Source organism: Gracilinanus agilis, chromosome 4 (assembly GCF_016433145.1).
Source record: "Gracilinanus agilis isolate LMUSP501 chromosome 4, AgileGrace, whole genome shotgun sequence".
NCBI classification, from domain to species: Eukaryota; Metazoa; Chordata; class Mammalia; order Didelphimorphia; family Didelphidae; genus Gracilinanus; species Gracilinanus agilis.
This window is the reverse complement of record NC_058133.1, coordinates 523043828-523058876: the sequence shown is the minus strand read 5'-3', so window position 1 is coordinate 523058876 and position 15049 is coordinate 523043828. Positions and strand designations below refer to the sequence as shown.

General features: G+C 44.2%; 1 protein-coding gene across 1 annotated transcript in view; it reads left to right on the top strand.

Moving 5' to 3' along the window:
• Nucleotides 1–7339, top strand: part of TSPEAR (thrombospondin type laminin G domain and EAR repeats) — a 48197-nt gene extending 40858 nt beyond the window's left edge. Inside the window, exons 11-15 of the mRNA XM_044675718.1 lie at nucleotides 5336–5463; nucleotides 6213–6264; nucleotides 6390–6519; nucleotides 6661–6773; nucleotides 7307–7339. Coding sequence (XP_044531653.1) covers nucleotides 5336–5463; nucleotides 6213–6264; nucleotides 6390–6519; nucleotides 6661–6773; nucleotides 7307–7339 — 456 coding nt within the window. The remainder of the gene's footprint in view (nucleotides 1–5335; nucleotides 5464–6212; nucleotides 6265–6389; nucleotides 6520–6660; nucleotides 6774–7306) is intronic.
• Nucleotides 7340–15049: the final 7710 nt, after the last annotated feature.

The following is a 15049-nucleotide window of genomic DNA, read 5'->3' as shown; positions in this document are numbered from 1 at the left end:
GCGCCCCCTCCGGCCTGTTCCATCGAGCCTCCCGTCAATTCTCAGCCGGGACCGCGTTGCTCGGATGTTGCCCCTTCCCGGGAAGGGTTAGGAGCTGCTCCTGCTGGGCCTCCTTCCTGCGGGGCTTTCATTAGTTCCCTTCATACTCGGGGGTCCATAAGAGTTGGGGGCAGTGACTGGGGAGGCCCCAAATGAGCCCCTGAACTCGGGCAGGATTGCCTTCTGTTGGTTGGCTCTGCCTGTCCATGAGCAGCGGATGCCTTCGCAGCCCCGACTTTGTATGGGTGAAAAGTGTTTCCTAATCGGGTTACACAAATGATTCCCGAGTTTGTCTTGGCAAAGGGCTTGGCACAGATTTCCTGCCGTCTAGAGCAGTGCTGGGTCAACTCTTTAAAGAGGGGCAAAAGAAAGGAGACGCTCCTCTGTCAGTCTGTTTCTAAGGTATCTCTTTCCAAGTTTCATCTTATTGTACCCTACTCATTGTATTAGTCAGATTAAGAAGAATGTCTGCAGGCCGGATTGAACATTTCAGGGGGCCACCTCTGGCCTGAGGGTGGTAGTTTGCCCATCACTGATCTAGAATATTTTAAATGGAATTGCTCCTTCTGGCTCTTGCTGTTGGACTTGGTTGGTTACCCATAGAAATGCGGCTGATTTATGTGGATTGATTTTGAGTCCTGCCGTTTTGCTGAAGTTATTCATTCTTTCAACCAGTTTTTTAGTTGATTCTCTAAGTTTGCCATCGGATCATCCACAAAGACTGATGCTTTAGGTCCCTCCTCGGCTACTTTAACTGCTTCCTATTCTTTTTCTTCCCTAATAGCTAAAGCTAACATTTCTAGTACGATATTAAATAATGGTGGTGATGATGGGCGGCCCTGCTTCACTCCTGATCTCATTGGGAAGGCTTCTGACTTACCCCCCTTGCAGGTGATACCCATCGATGGTTTTAAATGACTTCTGCTTAATATGTGGAGGAAAAGCCCTGATAAGTTCTGTTAACCACGCCAACAGCTATCAAAATTGGAGAAAAGGACTCTTGGATTCATTGCTCACATGTAAAATGGATGCCTTCCATGACACTGACTGTATCCTGCCACATACAATTGTTTTTTTATTTGCACTCCTCCTATGACTGGATCGGAGATAATACCATTATTATGATACCCATCGGTGGTTTTAAATAAATTCTGCTTAATATGTTGAGGAAAGGTCCATTTAGACCTCTGCTTGCTGGTATTTTTATTTTATTTTATTTTTTAAAAACCCTCACCTCCCATCTTGGAGTCAATACTATGCATTGGCTCCAATGCAGAAGAGGGGTAAGGGCTGGGCAATGAGGGTCAAGTGACTTGCCCAGGGTCACACAGCTGGGAAGTGGCTGAAGTCACATTTGAACCTAGGACCTCCGGTCTCTGGACCTGGCTCTCCATCCACAGAGCTACCCAGCTGTCCCCTGCTAGTGTTTTTAATAAGAATGGCTGTTGTATTGTGTCAAAGGCTTTTTCTGCATCTATTGAGATAATCCTGCGATTTTGTTAGTTTGATTATTGATTGGGTCCATATGCTGATGGTTTTCCTAACATGAAACCAGCCTTGCATTCCTGGTATGAATCTCACCTGGTCATAGTGGATAATGCTTGTGACATATTGCTGGAGTCTCTTTGCTAGTATTTTATTTAAGATTTTTGCATCTATGTTCATTAAGGAAATTGGTCAATAATTTTCTTTCTCTGTTTTTGGTTCTCCTGACTTGGGTATCAGCATCATATTTGTATCATACAAAAAATTTGGTAGGACTCCTTCTCTGCCCATTTTGCAAAGTAGTTTGTATACTATTAGGATGAATTGTTCTTTAAACGTCTGATAGAATCTATTTATGAGCCCATCACACCCTGGGAATTTTTCGTAGGAAGTTCTTGATGGCTTCTTCAATTTCTTTTTTCTGAGATAGGCTTATTAAGGTATTCTGTTTCCTGTTTTGTTCATCTGGGAAATTTATATTTTTGTAAATATTCACCCATTTCACCTAGATTTTCAGATATATTGCCATATATGTGGGCAAAATAGCCCTCAAGGATTGCTTTAATTTCTTCTTCATTAGAGGTAAAATCACCTTTACGTTTTTGATACTGGCAGTTTGATTCTCTACTCTTTAATTAAACCAATGCTCTATTTTATTTGGTTTTTCATAAAATTGATTCCTAGTCTTATTAATAGTTCACTAGTTCCCTTACTTTCAATTTAATTAATTTCTATTTTGATTTTTAGGATTTCCAATTTAGTTATAATTGGAAATTTTAAATTTGTTCTTTTTCTATTTTCTAAAATTTCATGCCCGATTCATTGAACTGCTTTTACTATATTTTATTGGTATAAGCATTCAGGGATATACATTTGTCCCCATGTACTGCTTTGGATATATACGATCAATTTCAATGTTTGTTCACTATCATACTCTTTAATGAAATCATTCTTTCTATACTTTGTTCTTTAACCCATCCTTTTTTTAGAGTGAGATTATTTAATTTCCAATTAATTTTAATTTGTGATATGAAAATGATGCATTTAGTATTTCTGCTTTTCTGCATTTGATTGTGAAGTTTTTATGCCCCAATACATGGTCACTTTTTGTATATGTACCATGTGCTAATGAAAAAAAGTTTATTCCTTTTTATCCCCATTGGATTTTCTCCATTGATCTATTAAATATAACTTTTCTAGGATTTCATTCACTTCCTTTACTTCTTTCTTGTTTCTTTTTTGGTCAGATTTATCTACTTCTGAAAGGGGAAAGTTGAGGTCCCCCTTTAGAATAGTTTTACTGTCAATTTCCTCCTTAAGCTCCCTTCACTTCTCCTTTAAAAATTTGGAGGCTATACCATTTGATGCATATGTGTTAAGGATTGATATTACTTCATTGTCTATAGTGCCTTTTATCAAGATACCATTTCCTTCCTTACCTCTTTTAATTGCTTTAGTTTTTTCTGAGATCAGGATTGCTACTCCTGACTCTTTTTCATCTCAGTTGAAGCCCAAGAGATTCTGCTCCTTCACCTTACCTTTACTCTGTATGTGTCTCCATGCCTCAAATGTGTTTCTTATAAATACCATATCAAAAGATTCTGTTTTTAATCCAGTCAACTATCAGTTTCCATTTTATGAGTGAGTTCATTCCATTTACATTCACAGTTGTGATTACCATCTTTGAATTCCCCTCCATCTTGTTTTCCCCTTTTGATCCTGTTCTTCCTCCTTTTACTCTGTCCCTCCACAGCAGTCTTTTGCTTTTAATACCCCCTCCAATTTCCCCTTATTTATATTATTTGTCTCCCCAACACCACCCTTCTTATTCAACTCCAACGTCACTATAGGGTAAAATAGGACTCTATACTCCAGTGACTCAGGTTATTATTCCCTTTCTTAGACAGTTTCTATGAGAGTGTGGTTTAAGCACTGCACACCACCACCCTCATTCTCCCCTCCACTGCATTAATTTTGTTTTGTTTTTTTTTGGTGTGTCTTTTAAAGTGATATAATGTACCGTATTTAACTCTCTCTTCCCTTTTCTCTCAATGCAATCCTCTTTTTCACTCCTTGATTTTTTTTTCATATCATTCTAAACAGTTACTTCCACAACCTCTGTCAATGTATACTGCTTCTAACTACTCTGATAATGATAAACATTTTAAGAGTTACAAATACCATCTTTCCATGTTGGAATATAAAGGAAAGAAGCTCATTTGAAAGTTCTTCCAGACTCCAGTCAAACCTTCTCCTTCCCTGAAACCCTGGTAAAAACTTATTTAGATGTTAAGGTGGGAACTATTGTGATCTCTCTCAGTCTGCCTGCACCTTTCACAACTGCAGGTGCAACTTTTAGAATACTAAAAGAAATTTTCAGTTTTAATCCAAGCCAATTTTTAACATATTAGAGAGATGCAGTAAAATCAATCATATGAAAGATTAGAAATATATCCAGTTAAGTCTGATCCTTGAACACTTTGCTCATTGGCATCAGTTTCTTAATACATCTTTAATATCTTCATGATTTCTCATTACTGGAATCCTTCATTTGCCTTTTTATGCTTCTTTTGAATCTTGTATTTGGACATCAGATTTTCTATTTAGGTCTGGTCTTTTCATCAGACTTGCTTGGAAATCTATTTTATTAAATCACCTTTTTTCTCCCCCTGAAAGAACATAGTCAATTTTGATATGTAGGTGAATCTTGGTTGTAAACCTAGATCCTTTGCCTTCAGGAATATCATATTCCAGGCCTTCCTATCCTTTAATGTAGAAGCTGCTCAGTCCTGTATAAACCTGACTAAGGATCCATGATATGGGAATTGTTTTTTTCTGGCTGCTTGAAATACTTTCTCCTTGGGCTGGAAACTCTTAAATTTGACTATAAAATTCTTGGGAGTTTTCATTTGGGGATTTATTGCAGGAGATGATTTGAGGATTCTTTTGATTTCTATTTTACCCTCTTGTTCAAGAATATCAATGCAGTTTCCTTTAATAATTTTTTGTAATATTATGTGTAGGCTTTTTCTTTGATCATGATGTAGGCCAATAATTCTAGATCGTCTCTCCTGCAATCTGTTTTCCAAGTCAGTTGTTTTTATTGTGAGATACTTTACATTGTCATCTGTTTTTTTCATTCTTTTAATTTTGTTTGATTATTTCTTGATGTCTCGTGAAGTCATATTAGCATCTATTTGGTCAATTCTAATTTTTAACAAATGATTTTCTCCTATGACCTTTTGAACCTTCTTTTCCATTTGCTCAATTCTATTTTCATGGAACTCTTTTCTTCATTGGATTTTCATGCCTCTTTTTCCACTTGGCCAATTCTGCTCTTTAAGCTTTTATTTGCTTTTTGCATTACTTTCATTTTTCTTCCTCACTTTTCTTCTACCTCTCTTGATTTTTTCAATTCCTTTTTGAGCTCTTCCAGTCCCTGAGACCAGTTCCCATTTTTCTTTGACGTTTTATATGTGGCTGTTTGCTCTCACTGTCCCTTTCTCAGTTTGGGTCTTGTTCTTTGAATCTCCATAATAATTTTCTCTGGGTAAGTGTTTCTTTTGCTGTTTACTCATTTCCTGGCTTTTCTTTTCTTTTTCTTTTTTTAACTTTTACCTTAAAGGTGGGCTCTGTTTTCAGCATAGAGGGGGAACTCTCTTGAACTTTAGTTTTTCCTTGCTGCTATCCTCAGCTATACTTCTGAGTTTCTGAAACTTTCACTACTTCCATGGTATTATGCCGGCCTATTGGGCTGAGAGCTCTGGAAGCTGCTGATTTAGTCTCCTCTAAAAACTGCTTATGGCTGCAGTATTCAGGGCCCTGTGGCTACTTTGCCCTGGGACTGGGGGCTTCCCTGCAGGCTCTTGCCAGGGCTTGGAACTTCAATGAGTGGGCCTGGGGTACTCTGCTGTTGACTCAGGCCAACTCTCACACCTCGTACTTGCTTTGACCTCTCCCTGTTCAACTGCCCTTCCATCACTTCCTCTCTCAGGGCAGAGTCCATTTCCTTTTCCTCTGGGCTGGTCTCCATGGTAACAGAACCTCTTCTCTTTGGGCCTGGCTTTCTGTCCACTGAGCCAGCCAGCTTTTTCTTTAGTTAAGTTACTGCAAGGGATTAAGAATTATGGGCAGGCCTGGCCCTGGGTGACTCCTGTGGCTCCTCACCCTGTGGAAATCCTGTGAGGCAGCCTCAGGCCTGGGAAGAGAGGAGAAAACCTCTGCCCCTCTGGGTCCCTTGTCCCTCCCCAGCTCAGGGTGCAGAGGCCCAGGACCTGGCCCGGGGGGTGGGGGAGGGTGGGCTGATCCAGATCCTGAGCTGGGAGGGAGGTCAGGGCAGCTTTCTTCTCAGGTTCCACCAAGGGCCATTGGCCCAGAGAGTGACCCCAAAGGCAGAGAGGAAGATGGGCTTTTCTACACTGGGGAAAAGACAAGAGGGGAGGGAAGAGGAGAGTCTACCATGATGGGCCCCAGACCATCTCCTGCTGCTCAAAAGGGCAGAAGTCAGACATTCCTTGGGCCAAGGGAGGCCTGTCAGGAAGAGCTTTGGCTGGAGCTCCATTCAGGGGGCCATAAAGTGGGGGGAAGATTGGGGGAGAGGCAGGACCCTGAGTGGGGAGATAAGGCTGGGGAAAGATGGAGGAGCTTCACTATATGGACTCACTGGGGCTACTTTGCTGCCCCTACAGGGAGCCTGAAGTCCGAGGGATGGCCTTTGAGAGGGACAGACTACCAGGCCAGGTAAGTACATTCCAGCCGCAGATGAAGCCCCATCAGCCTGGGAGGCCCTTTCGTGGCTCTGACACAAGATGGGGTGGGAAGCTGCTGCCTCCTTCCTGCTGGGCCATTTCTGTCCCTACATCCAGGGCAAGAGGAACAGCCCTTCCCGGCTCTCTTCTCGGGGTTTGGGAGGGACTCCTCATCCCTTGGGCAGCTCCAACCCCAACAGCTCCCCCCAGGCACCGCCTGCCATGTTGGATTTCTTTCTGGGCACAGGTGAGGGGAGAGGATGACCATTGAGTCCTCCTTCTGTGCTGTCTGAGGATTGTTTGTTCTCTCTGCTTGCCAGGACACACACACACACACACACACACACACACACACCAGCCTGTTCCCTCTTGAGGCTTGTCTGGCCAGGCCTGGAGCAGAGCCTGAGGGTGTCCCTGCTCTGTGCCGTCTTCCTCAGACAAGAGATTGTCCTCCTGGTGCTGCTCACTGGCTTCTGCCTCAAAGTCCTCCCAGTCTTCCAGGTCTCTCTGGTTCCTTCCTCTTTCCCACGTCTCAGGCCAAGCCAGCCAGTCTGGAGGAACATCCTAGTCTATGCCGGCCCTGCTCATCACACAGAAAGAGAGAAGCCATCGGCCGCCCTCCAGGCCCCCCACAGTCTGACTGAGGACACCCGTCAGCAGCCGTGTCCAAACCAGCTCTGTGGGACCTTGATGGAGGGAGGCATTGTGGGAGGGAAGGCTCTAAGGGTTCTGGGGACCCCAGAAATGAGACTCAAAAGAAGCTCAGAGGCCAGAGGCAGGAGGGAGAACCTTCCCTGCAGGGAGACAAACAGCCCCTGGAAAGGCCCAGAATCAGGGCATGGAAGGTCTTGGCCAAGGCTCAGTCAGGAGGCCAGTGTCCCTGGGTCAGAGGAGGAGAGAGGAAGGGGCTAGAAGGCCATTATATGCCATTGGAGCTTATTGAGGGAATGGTCAGGGTCCTTCTAGTGACAGCCAGCATCAGGCAGCTGGGGAGGCCCCAGAGAGCTCCCCTGTAGCTTTTATGTCCCCTCCAGAGTGTGACCCCCCCACTGCCCTTCTGCTGCTAAGCTTCCTGACCCAGAGAGAGTCTGAGGAGTTTGAGGGGAGCTCAGGAAGGGCCTCACACAGAAATGGGACCTTTTTCTCAGAAGGGGAGCTTCGAGTGTTCTTGAGCAGAGCTGTTTGTACCAGAGCCAGGAGCTGGGCATGTCCCTTCTCTGTTCAGTAGAATTCCTCACTGCTCTAGTCTTTCCCTTGTTGGACAGGCTGAAGGGAAAGAAGAGAGTTTCTAGAAGGCCTGAGAGTTTTCTTTTTATATATGGGGTAGGGAGGTCCTGAGGGAGACATTGAGCATCGAGCTTAGTGACAAAGAATGGGATTCACACAGACTGGAGTGCTCTGTGTCCTCCTAAAAATCTGCTTTCAGCCATCTGCATAATAACCATCTGAGGTTAATTATTCTCATTATTTCACAGTTGAGGAATCTGAAGCAAACAATTTAAGAGACTTTTCAGAGTCATGTAGTATGTAAGTGTCTGAGGCGAGATTGGAAGTCAGATCTTCATGAATTTCTTCCATTTTGTAACCACTAAATTGCCATTTTGTGTCCGTCTTCCCACAATCCCCTCCAACACCAATTGTTTCCCTATTTTTTTTTCTTTTTAGCATTTTGCAAAGTATAGGATGAAGCCTCAGCCCTGTTTTGGTTCCAGTTTCTCTTGATTAGTATCAGACCGTTTTCCATGTGGCCGTGAATCCTCGGCATTTCTTTGGAAAACTCTTTGTTCAGATCCTTTGACTGTCTCCTGGAGAATGGCTCTTGGTCCTGGACTTACAAATTCTCTTGCTTATCAGACAGACCTATTTCAGAGAAACTGGATCCCAAAGTTGTTCTCATTCACCCAATTTCTCCTTTATCCTGGGTGCATGAATGTTGTCTGTGCAGAAGTTTTTCAGTTTTAAGTCATCAACCTTTTCCCTTGCTTTGATCATTGCCTCTATCTGGAATTCAGTTAAGAATTTGCGTCCTAAAACTGCAAAGTAAAACAGCTCAGAGGCACCATCTCAAAGCTGTGAATTAAGACAGAAAAAGAAAATCAGTTCAGAGATGTGTGAAAACTGGGACACTCATACACTGTTGGTGGAGTTGTGAATTGACCTACTACCATTTGTGGGAGCCATTTGGAACTCTGCCCAAAGGGCTTTGAAACAAACCGTGCATACCCTTTGATCGAGGCACGTGTCCCAAAGACATTATGTAGCAGATCTTTTTGTCATAGTAAAGAATTGGAAATGGAGGGATGTTCCTTAATTGGGAAATGGCCCAACATGTTGTGGTGTGTGATTATGATGTCACCCTGTTGGGCTCTGAGAAATAACAAGCAGGATCATTTCAGAGAAACTTGGGAAGACTTCCATGAACTAATGCAAAGTCTGAGCAGAACCAGCAGAACATTTTATAGGATCACAGCAACATTGTTCTAAGGCAATCCCAAAGGACTCGTGATGAGAAAAGCCATCTGCTTCCAGAGAGAGAACTAACTGATGGACTCTGAATTCAGACCAAAACATGTTTCCCTTTTCTTCTTCTTCTTCTTTTTTTTTTTTGGGGGGGGTGTTGAGATTTCTTCCAGAAGATGACTGATATGATTGCACATGTAAAGTCTGGGTCAGATTGCTCGCTCTCTGGGGGAGGGGGAAGGGAGAGAATGTTAGAAAGTGTTTGTACATGTTATTAGGGAGCAAACGAAATATTCTAAATGCATCTCCCTGTAGCTGTGAGGCATATATGAGCCGTTTCTCTTCTAGAAGGTGTAGAGTATGCTCTGAGCCTCATTTCCTTCCAGGCTGCAATCCAGTCTTCTTAGCAGTTTTTACCAAATAGGGAATTTCCCCCCAAATGGCTTAGAGCCTGAGTTATTGCTGACTCTCCTTTCAGCTGTCCCATTGCTTTCTCTCATTCTCTTATCCCAGTAGCCCAGGCGTAGGAAGCCTGCTGGTTTGTAGTCTAGTCCCAGCTCTGCTAGTGCTGTTCCCCACTCATCCTGGCTCCTTTTCATCACTTCCCCTGATAGGGTTGACCCTTTGTTTTCCAGATGAGTTTTGTGATGGTTTTATTCGGCCCTCTCAGACGTCCCTTCCTCATTCACGTGGGAACAAATTGCACTTTTTTCCTGGATTTTATTTTTGTATTTAATACTCTGAGAATTCTGTTCAACCCGAAGCCTCTTCTCTGAGTCTCTTTGACTGGAGAAACTTCTGGGGACTACAGTGTGGAGCTCCCCCTCTCTGAGGAGAGATGCTGAGGCTGACGTGGCTGCTGTTTCCAGAAAGTCTCTATTCCCAGGTTTCCCATAAAGCATGGATTCAGCATTTCCTGTAGGGTGTGTGAAGAAGCTGGGACAGCCCGACCTTGTGCCATCTCCTGAGCTGATTCCCTCTTGGGAAGGAAGGGAGGGCTTTGGGGCAGCCAGGGGTGAACTGTGGAAACTTTCCATCTTGTGACTCCGTCCTGGAGCTGGCTCGGTTCTCTTCTGATCAGCTGTGCGCCTCGTCCAAATTCTGTCCTGGGAATAACATTCAATTGGGAAGAAGCTGGTTATATTATTTGATCTTAGCCCTGCCTGGCTGGGAAACTGGACCACCCTTACCTGCTCTTCAGAGACCCTCACCGAAGGCCGTGATTAGATGGACCAGAAACACAGTCAGATCCTGAGACTGATGGAAGGACTTTCCTCCTACTTGTATGTCTCAGGCATTCACTGTGTCTTATCTGTGAACTGGGTCCATGTTGGTCAGTCGGTTTCCTTTGATTGTTACAGATATCAGGAAGGAGTGGGAGCCCTTTTCAGGGACCTCCATCTGTTCACTCTTCCCCCTCCCACCTTGGAAAGCCCCTAATGTTGTCTCCAATTAGAATAATATTGGCTTGTTTCCTTTTCATTCATTGATCTTATTGAATTCATCTGTTTGAAGGTATATAAATCACTTTTCCCCAATTTTGAGGTCCATCCCTAAGGCTGGTCCTGATTGGTCAGGTGCTCGGCACACATTGCTTTCATAAATGGACGTGCTCAGAAGATCAGAACTTTGGTTCCTCAGTCCTTTCATCTTTCCCTTGTCTCAGTCAGCCTCTTTATTTTCTTCTACATTTGTCCGGAAATCTGGTCCCTGGTCAAAGCTATCCTAATCCTCCAAGTGCCACATGGACACCCCCAAGCCCCAGCCCAGGTTGTCGCCTCCCAGCACTAAATCTCTCTGGCCTCAGTGTGAGTCCTCAACTCTGTTTACCCATAAGAACATGCCTGAGTGGAACTCGATTACACTTCCAGGGTAAGGCCTTCTTCCTTTCTCCATCTATTCAGGCTTTTCCCCCTCCACCATTCCTCCTGCCCTCTATGCTCTTCTCTTCCTGAGACGACAGAGAGCACCTCCTCAGGCCTCTCCCTCCCTCCGTCCGTCTCTCTCTCTCTCTCTCTCTCTCCCTCTCTCCCTCTCTCTCTCTCTCCCTCTCTCCCCCTCCCTCCCTTCTGGGTTAGCTCCTGCCTCTCTGACCTCTGATTCTGTCTTTTCTGGCTCCTCCTCTAGATCCTGTAACAGCAGGGATAGGGTTAGGGTGATGGAGCTCCTCCAGACCTGTCTTTGGCCCTCTGCTCTCCTCCCTCTGGATTTCTTTACTTGGTGATCTCATCAGCTACCAGGGATGCCCTCACCATCTCTCTGCTGATGAGACTCAGATCTGCGGTGTCTATGCTGACCTCCAGTCTTGCATCTCCTTTCCTTACCAGGATTTCACACTAGATGACCAGCAGACATCTTGAGCTCAGTGTGTCCCAACCAGACATTGGTCTCTCCTAGACAGAACCCCCACCTTCTCTGTAGCTGCATCCTCCTCGTCCCTCAGGCTCAAAGCGTGGGAGCCCCACTTGACTCCTCCCTGTCTCTTACCCACCTATCCAATATGGCGCCTTCAGTGTCACCTTTGGAACATCTCTCCAATGCTCCCCTTCTGTCTTGTGTCTCTGCCATCCTGCTGGAGGCCCCCATCACCTCCCTCCTGGACTAGAAAGACAACATGCTGCTGGCTCTGTCTGCCACAAGGCTCTCCCTAGTCCAAGGCCTCCTTCATTCAGCTACTGGAGTGATTTTCCTACAATGTAGTTCTGATTGTGTCACTCCCCTACCTCATACACCCCCATGCCTCCCTATTCCCTCCAGGGTCCTACACGACACATTCTGTTTGGTGTTCAAAGCCCTTCTTTCCAGGCTTCTTATATGTTAGTCCCCAATCTGTCTTCTTGGATCCAGGAACAGTGGCCTCCTTCATTTCTTCAGCTGCAGACTATTAAAACAGTCCCTTCCCTTCTGTCTTAGAATTGATGCTCAGCACCTGTTGCAAGGCTGAAGATGGGTTAGAAGTAGGCAGTTGGGGATAAGTGGCTTACCCAAGGTCACATAGGTAGGAAGTATATGAGGTAAGATTTGAACCCAGGACCTCCTGTCTCATTCTAATTCTCTATTCACAGAGTTACCTAATTGGCCCCACATGGAAAATGTTGTTCATCTGTTTTTAACCCATATCTTTTATCTGAGAACCAGTTCCAAGATAGAAGAGGGACAAGGGCTGGGCAATAATCAGGGTTAAGTTAAGATGCCCAGGATCATGTGCCTAGGAAGTGTCTGCAGTCATATTTGAACCCAGGTCCTCCTGTCTCCAGATCTGGCACTCTATCCACTATGGGACCTGGCTGCCTCTGACTTCAGGCATTTTTGTTGGCTTTATTGCATGCCTGGAATAGTTTTCCTCCACAGTTCAGAACACTGACGCCTTTGAACTTCCTCTAAGTCCCAACTAAAAAGATTCTACAGGAAAGCCTTCCCTCATCCCTCTTCATTAGAGTGCCTTCATTCTTTTCATTCTTCTCTGTTTCTCCTAGACAGGGCTTGTTCTGTGTCCATATTTATCTGTATATTGTCTCCTTCCACCATTGGATTGTAAGCTCTTTGAGGACAAGGAATCCCCAGAGCTTAGCACAGGGCCTGGGGCAGAACAGGTGCAGAATGGAATCAAACATTTCTGGTCCTTGAGATGCCCTGGATGTGTCTTGTCTGTATGCACTTCCTCTTTTCCCCTGGGGTCCTGCTATCCAACACAAGAAGGATCCTCCTGGAGCAGATGGGAAGCCACAAGATTCTTCCCATAATTCCTTCATCTTCATCCTCACCTCTAACCCTAAGTGCTCTCATTCCTCCCTTTGTCTATTGGTAGTTTTTAAAGGAAGCCTCTTTCTGCTCTCTCTGATGTTCCTCTGTTGCCACTGCTGTCTTCAGTTATTCACTCCTCCTGCTTTTCTGCTACTTGAGGTGATCAAGAAGCAAATGATCTCTTTCTTCCCTCTGGGTTTTCTTTCTAAAAATATTTCAGACTCCTCTTCATTAGGGGACGTCTACTGTTCTGTCCAATATTGTGAAGCTCACATTTGCAGGTGTTGGAATGAAATTTAACCAAAGAGTAAACTGAGGCAGTTCTCCAAGGAGGAGAAGCAGGGGAATGCTGCTTGTCAGTAAAAGGGGTCAGGAGTTTGTCAATATTAGAGGATTAAGGACAACATGATTCGTAATGGAGCTGGGAGAATCGGGGACACTGTGATTGATTGGAATAATCAATAATAAGGGGCTAGCAATGACCCAGCTCTCCTTCTCTCCTCAGACAAAGAAGTGATTCTGGTGTGGGTGCAAGTGCAAGGTCAAGGCCCTGACTTTAGGCAGCAAACCAGCAATCTCTGAGAGATGGGTCAGGGGTGTAGAAAGACTAGACCTGACTCCCTGGGGCTCGCCAGAATCTTCCAAGGTCACCTAATACCTTGTAATGAGACTAGAATGGTGATGAATTGCCCAAGAGCTGGAGTTTGCACTTCACCTATTACAGGTTGGCAGAATATTGAGCCCAGTCAGGAGACAAAGAACCATTACTGGGGCACTTACCAGGCAAAAGCAGTTAATGGTAAATAGGATCCATAAGTAAATGATAGAAGGTCAGCTGAGCCTTCTCAGAGGAGAGGTCACTCTGGGCTGCATCCTGAGTTCCAACATTCGCTGGAATGTCTTCTTTCATTTCCTGGATTTGGAATCGTCTGGTATTATACCTGTATCCTTTCCATTGCTTTTGAAGGTCTTTCTTCTGAGGGTTTGTAGCACTTTTTGTTTCTGACTTGGAACTGTTCCATGTAACCACTTCCAGTCTTGGAATTGGCAGCCTTGGGTTGGTTTCTTTCTGAAGGGAATCTGTAAATGCTTTCCATTGCCATTTTGTTTTCTGTGGTCCTGAAGTTCTGGCCAGTGCTCTCTGATTGTTATTGTCATTAATGTGATCATTTTTTTTTGTACCAGTTGTGTTCTTCTGGGTGGCCTCTGACCTTTAGGTGATCTCTGTTCCTCCCATCTTTGGGGTCAGGATATTTGGCTTTGGCAGTGAGAAGGTTTTGTTTTGTTTTACCTTTGTTGACTTTTCTTCTGGGTTGTCCTTCCCTTCTGTGAATTTCCATTCCATATCTCTTGTTCTCTGTTTTGTTGTCTCTGGGGAGGCTTGCCATGGCAGGTTCTAGGTTTTCTATTCTCTTCACCCCAAGGTTGTAGCAACCTAACAGAGGAAGATAATACACAAAAGAGGGATGAAAAGGGTTTTGGGTGGAGAGAAGGTGCCTACATCAGAGGAATGGTGGAGAAATTAGTCAGAGGAGACCCCAAAAAGCAGATAAAGGTGAGAATCAAGATATTTGAGATTCATTTTCCATATGGAAGGAAGTTTGGAGTTCATGACCTCACCCCCTGGTCATGATGGATGGATATGGGAGGTATGAGAAGGAAAGGTGTTTGGAATAGCATCTGCTGAGTGTGAGTCAAGGAATGAACTAAAGATCAGTTATCAGTCCTTAAAAGGACTGCCTTTCTTTGCTGAGAACCCACACAGTGAATACTCTGCAGTGAAGAAGAAGAACTCGAGATCCTAGAGGAAAGAAAAGATTGATACATTCTTGGGGATCTGAAAAAGCACAAGAGAGAGTCAGGAATTCCTCAATTGTTCAGAAGTCAAATCCTAGAATAAAGGAAGTGAAATGGAAAAACATCTAATTCCAGGATCATTGGCCAAACACATTTTATGTCTAGAGCGGTTAGGAAATATAAGTGCCCCTCCATAGTATCAGGGTATTTTCTGATCTGGCCCACGTCCCCTTCATATGGGCTGTCAGATGTAGACCTCTTTAACTCGTTATCTTGACTCTTGTTCTCTGAAGTTTCTAGAGTTCCAAGTGTATGTTTACATCATTTCTTCCTCAGAAAGATAGTGGCAACATTTTTTTCCTCATGAATTAGCTCAAACAAAACCCAAATTATTTATTTATTTTTTTGTTGGGCAAAGTAATTCTCCCTTCTCCATCATAGTTATGTTTATGTTTGTGTAATGAAGTATAATTAAGGAATATATGCCATATACAAATCATAGCACTTATAAAGCAAAGACTTTGGCTATGATCCATCCTTCCAAAGGGACCTCCAGCCCTGAATGTCACCACAGACAAGTTTCCTTTACTTGGCTGGAAAGCATCCCAGAGCACTCCTTGGAGTCCAGATTGTCATGACCATCTCTTTAGAACACTCCTTGTGTTTTCATCCAGATCAAACTTGTTATCAGACTTGCAGAAAACAAACTAGATCTTTTCTTTAGCTTTGTTCCCTTTGAAGGCATCACATAGGACTCTCTCCCTTCCAGAACACTC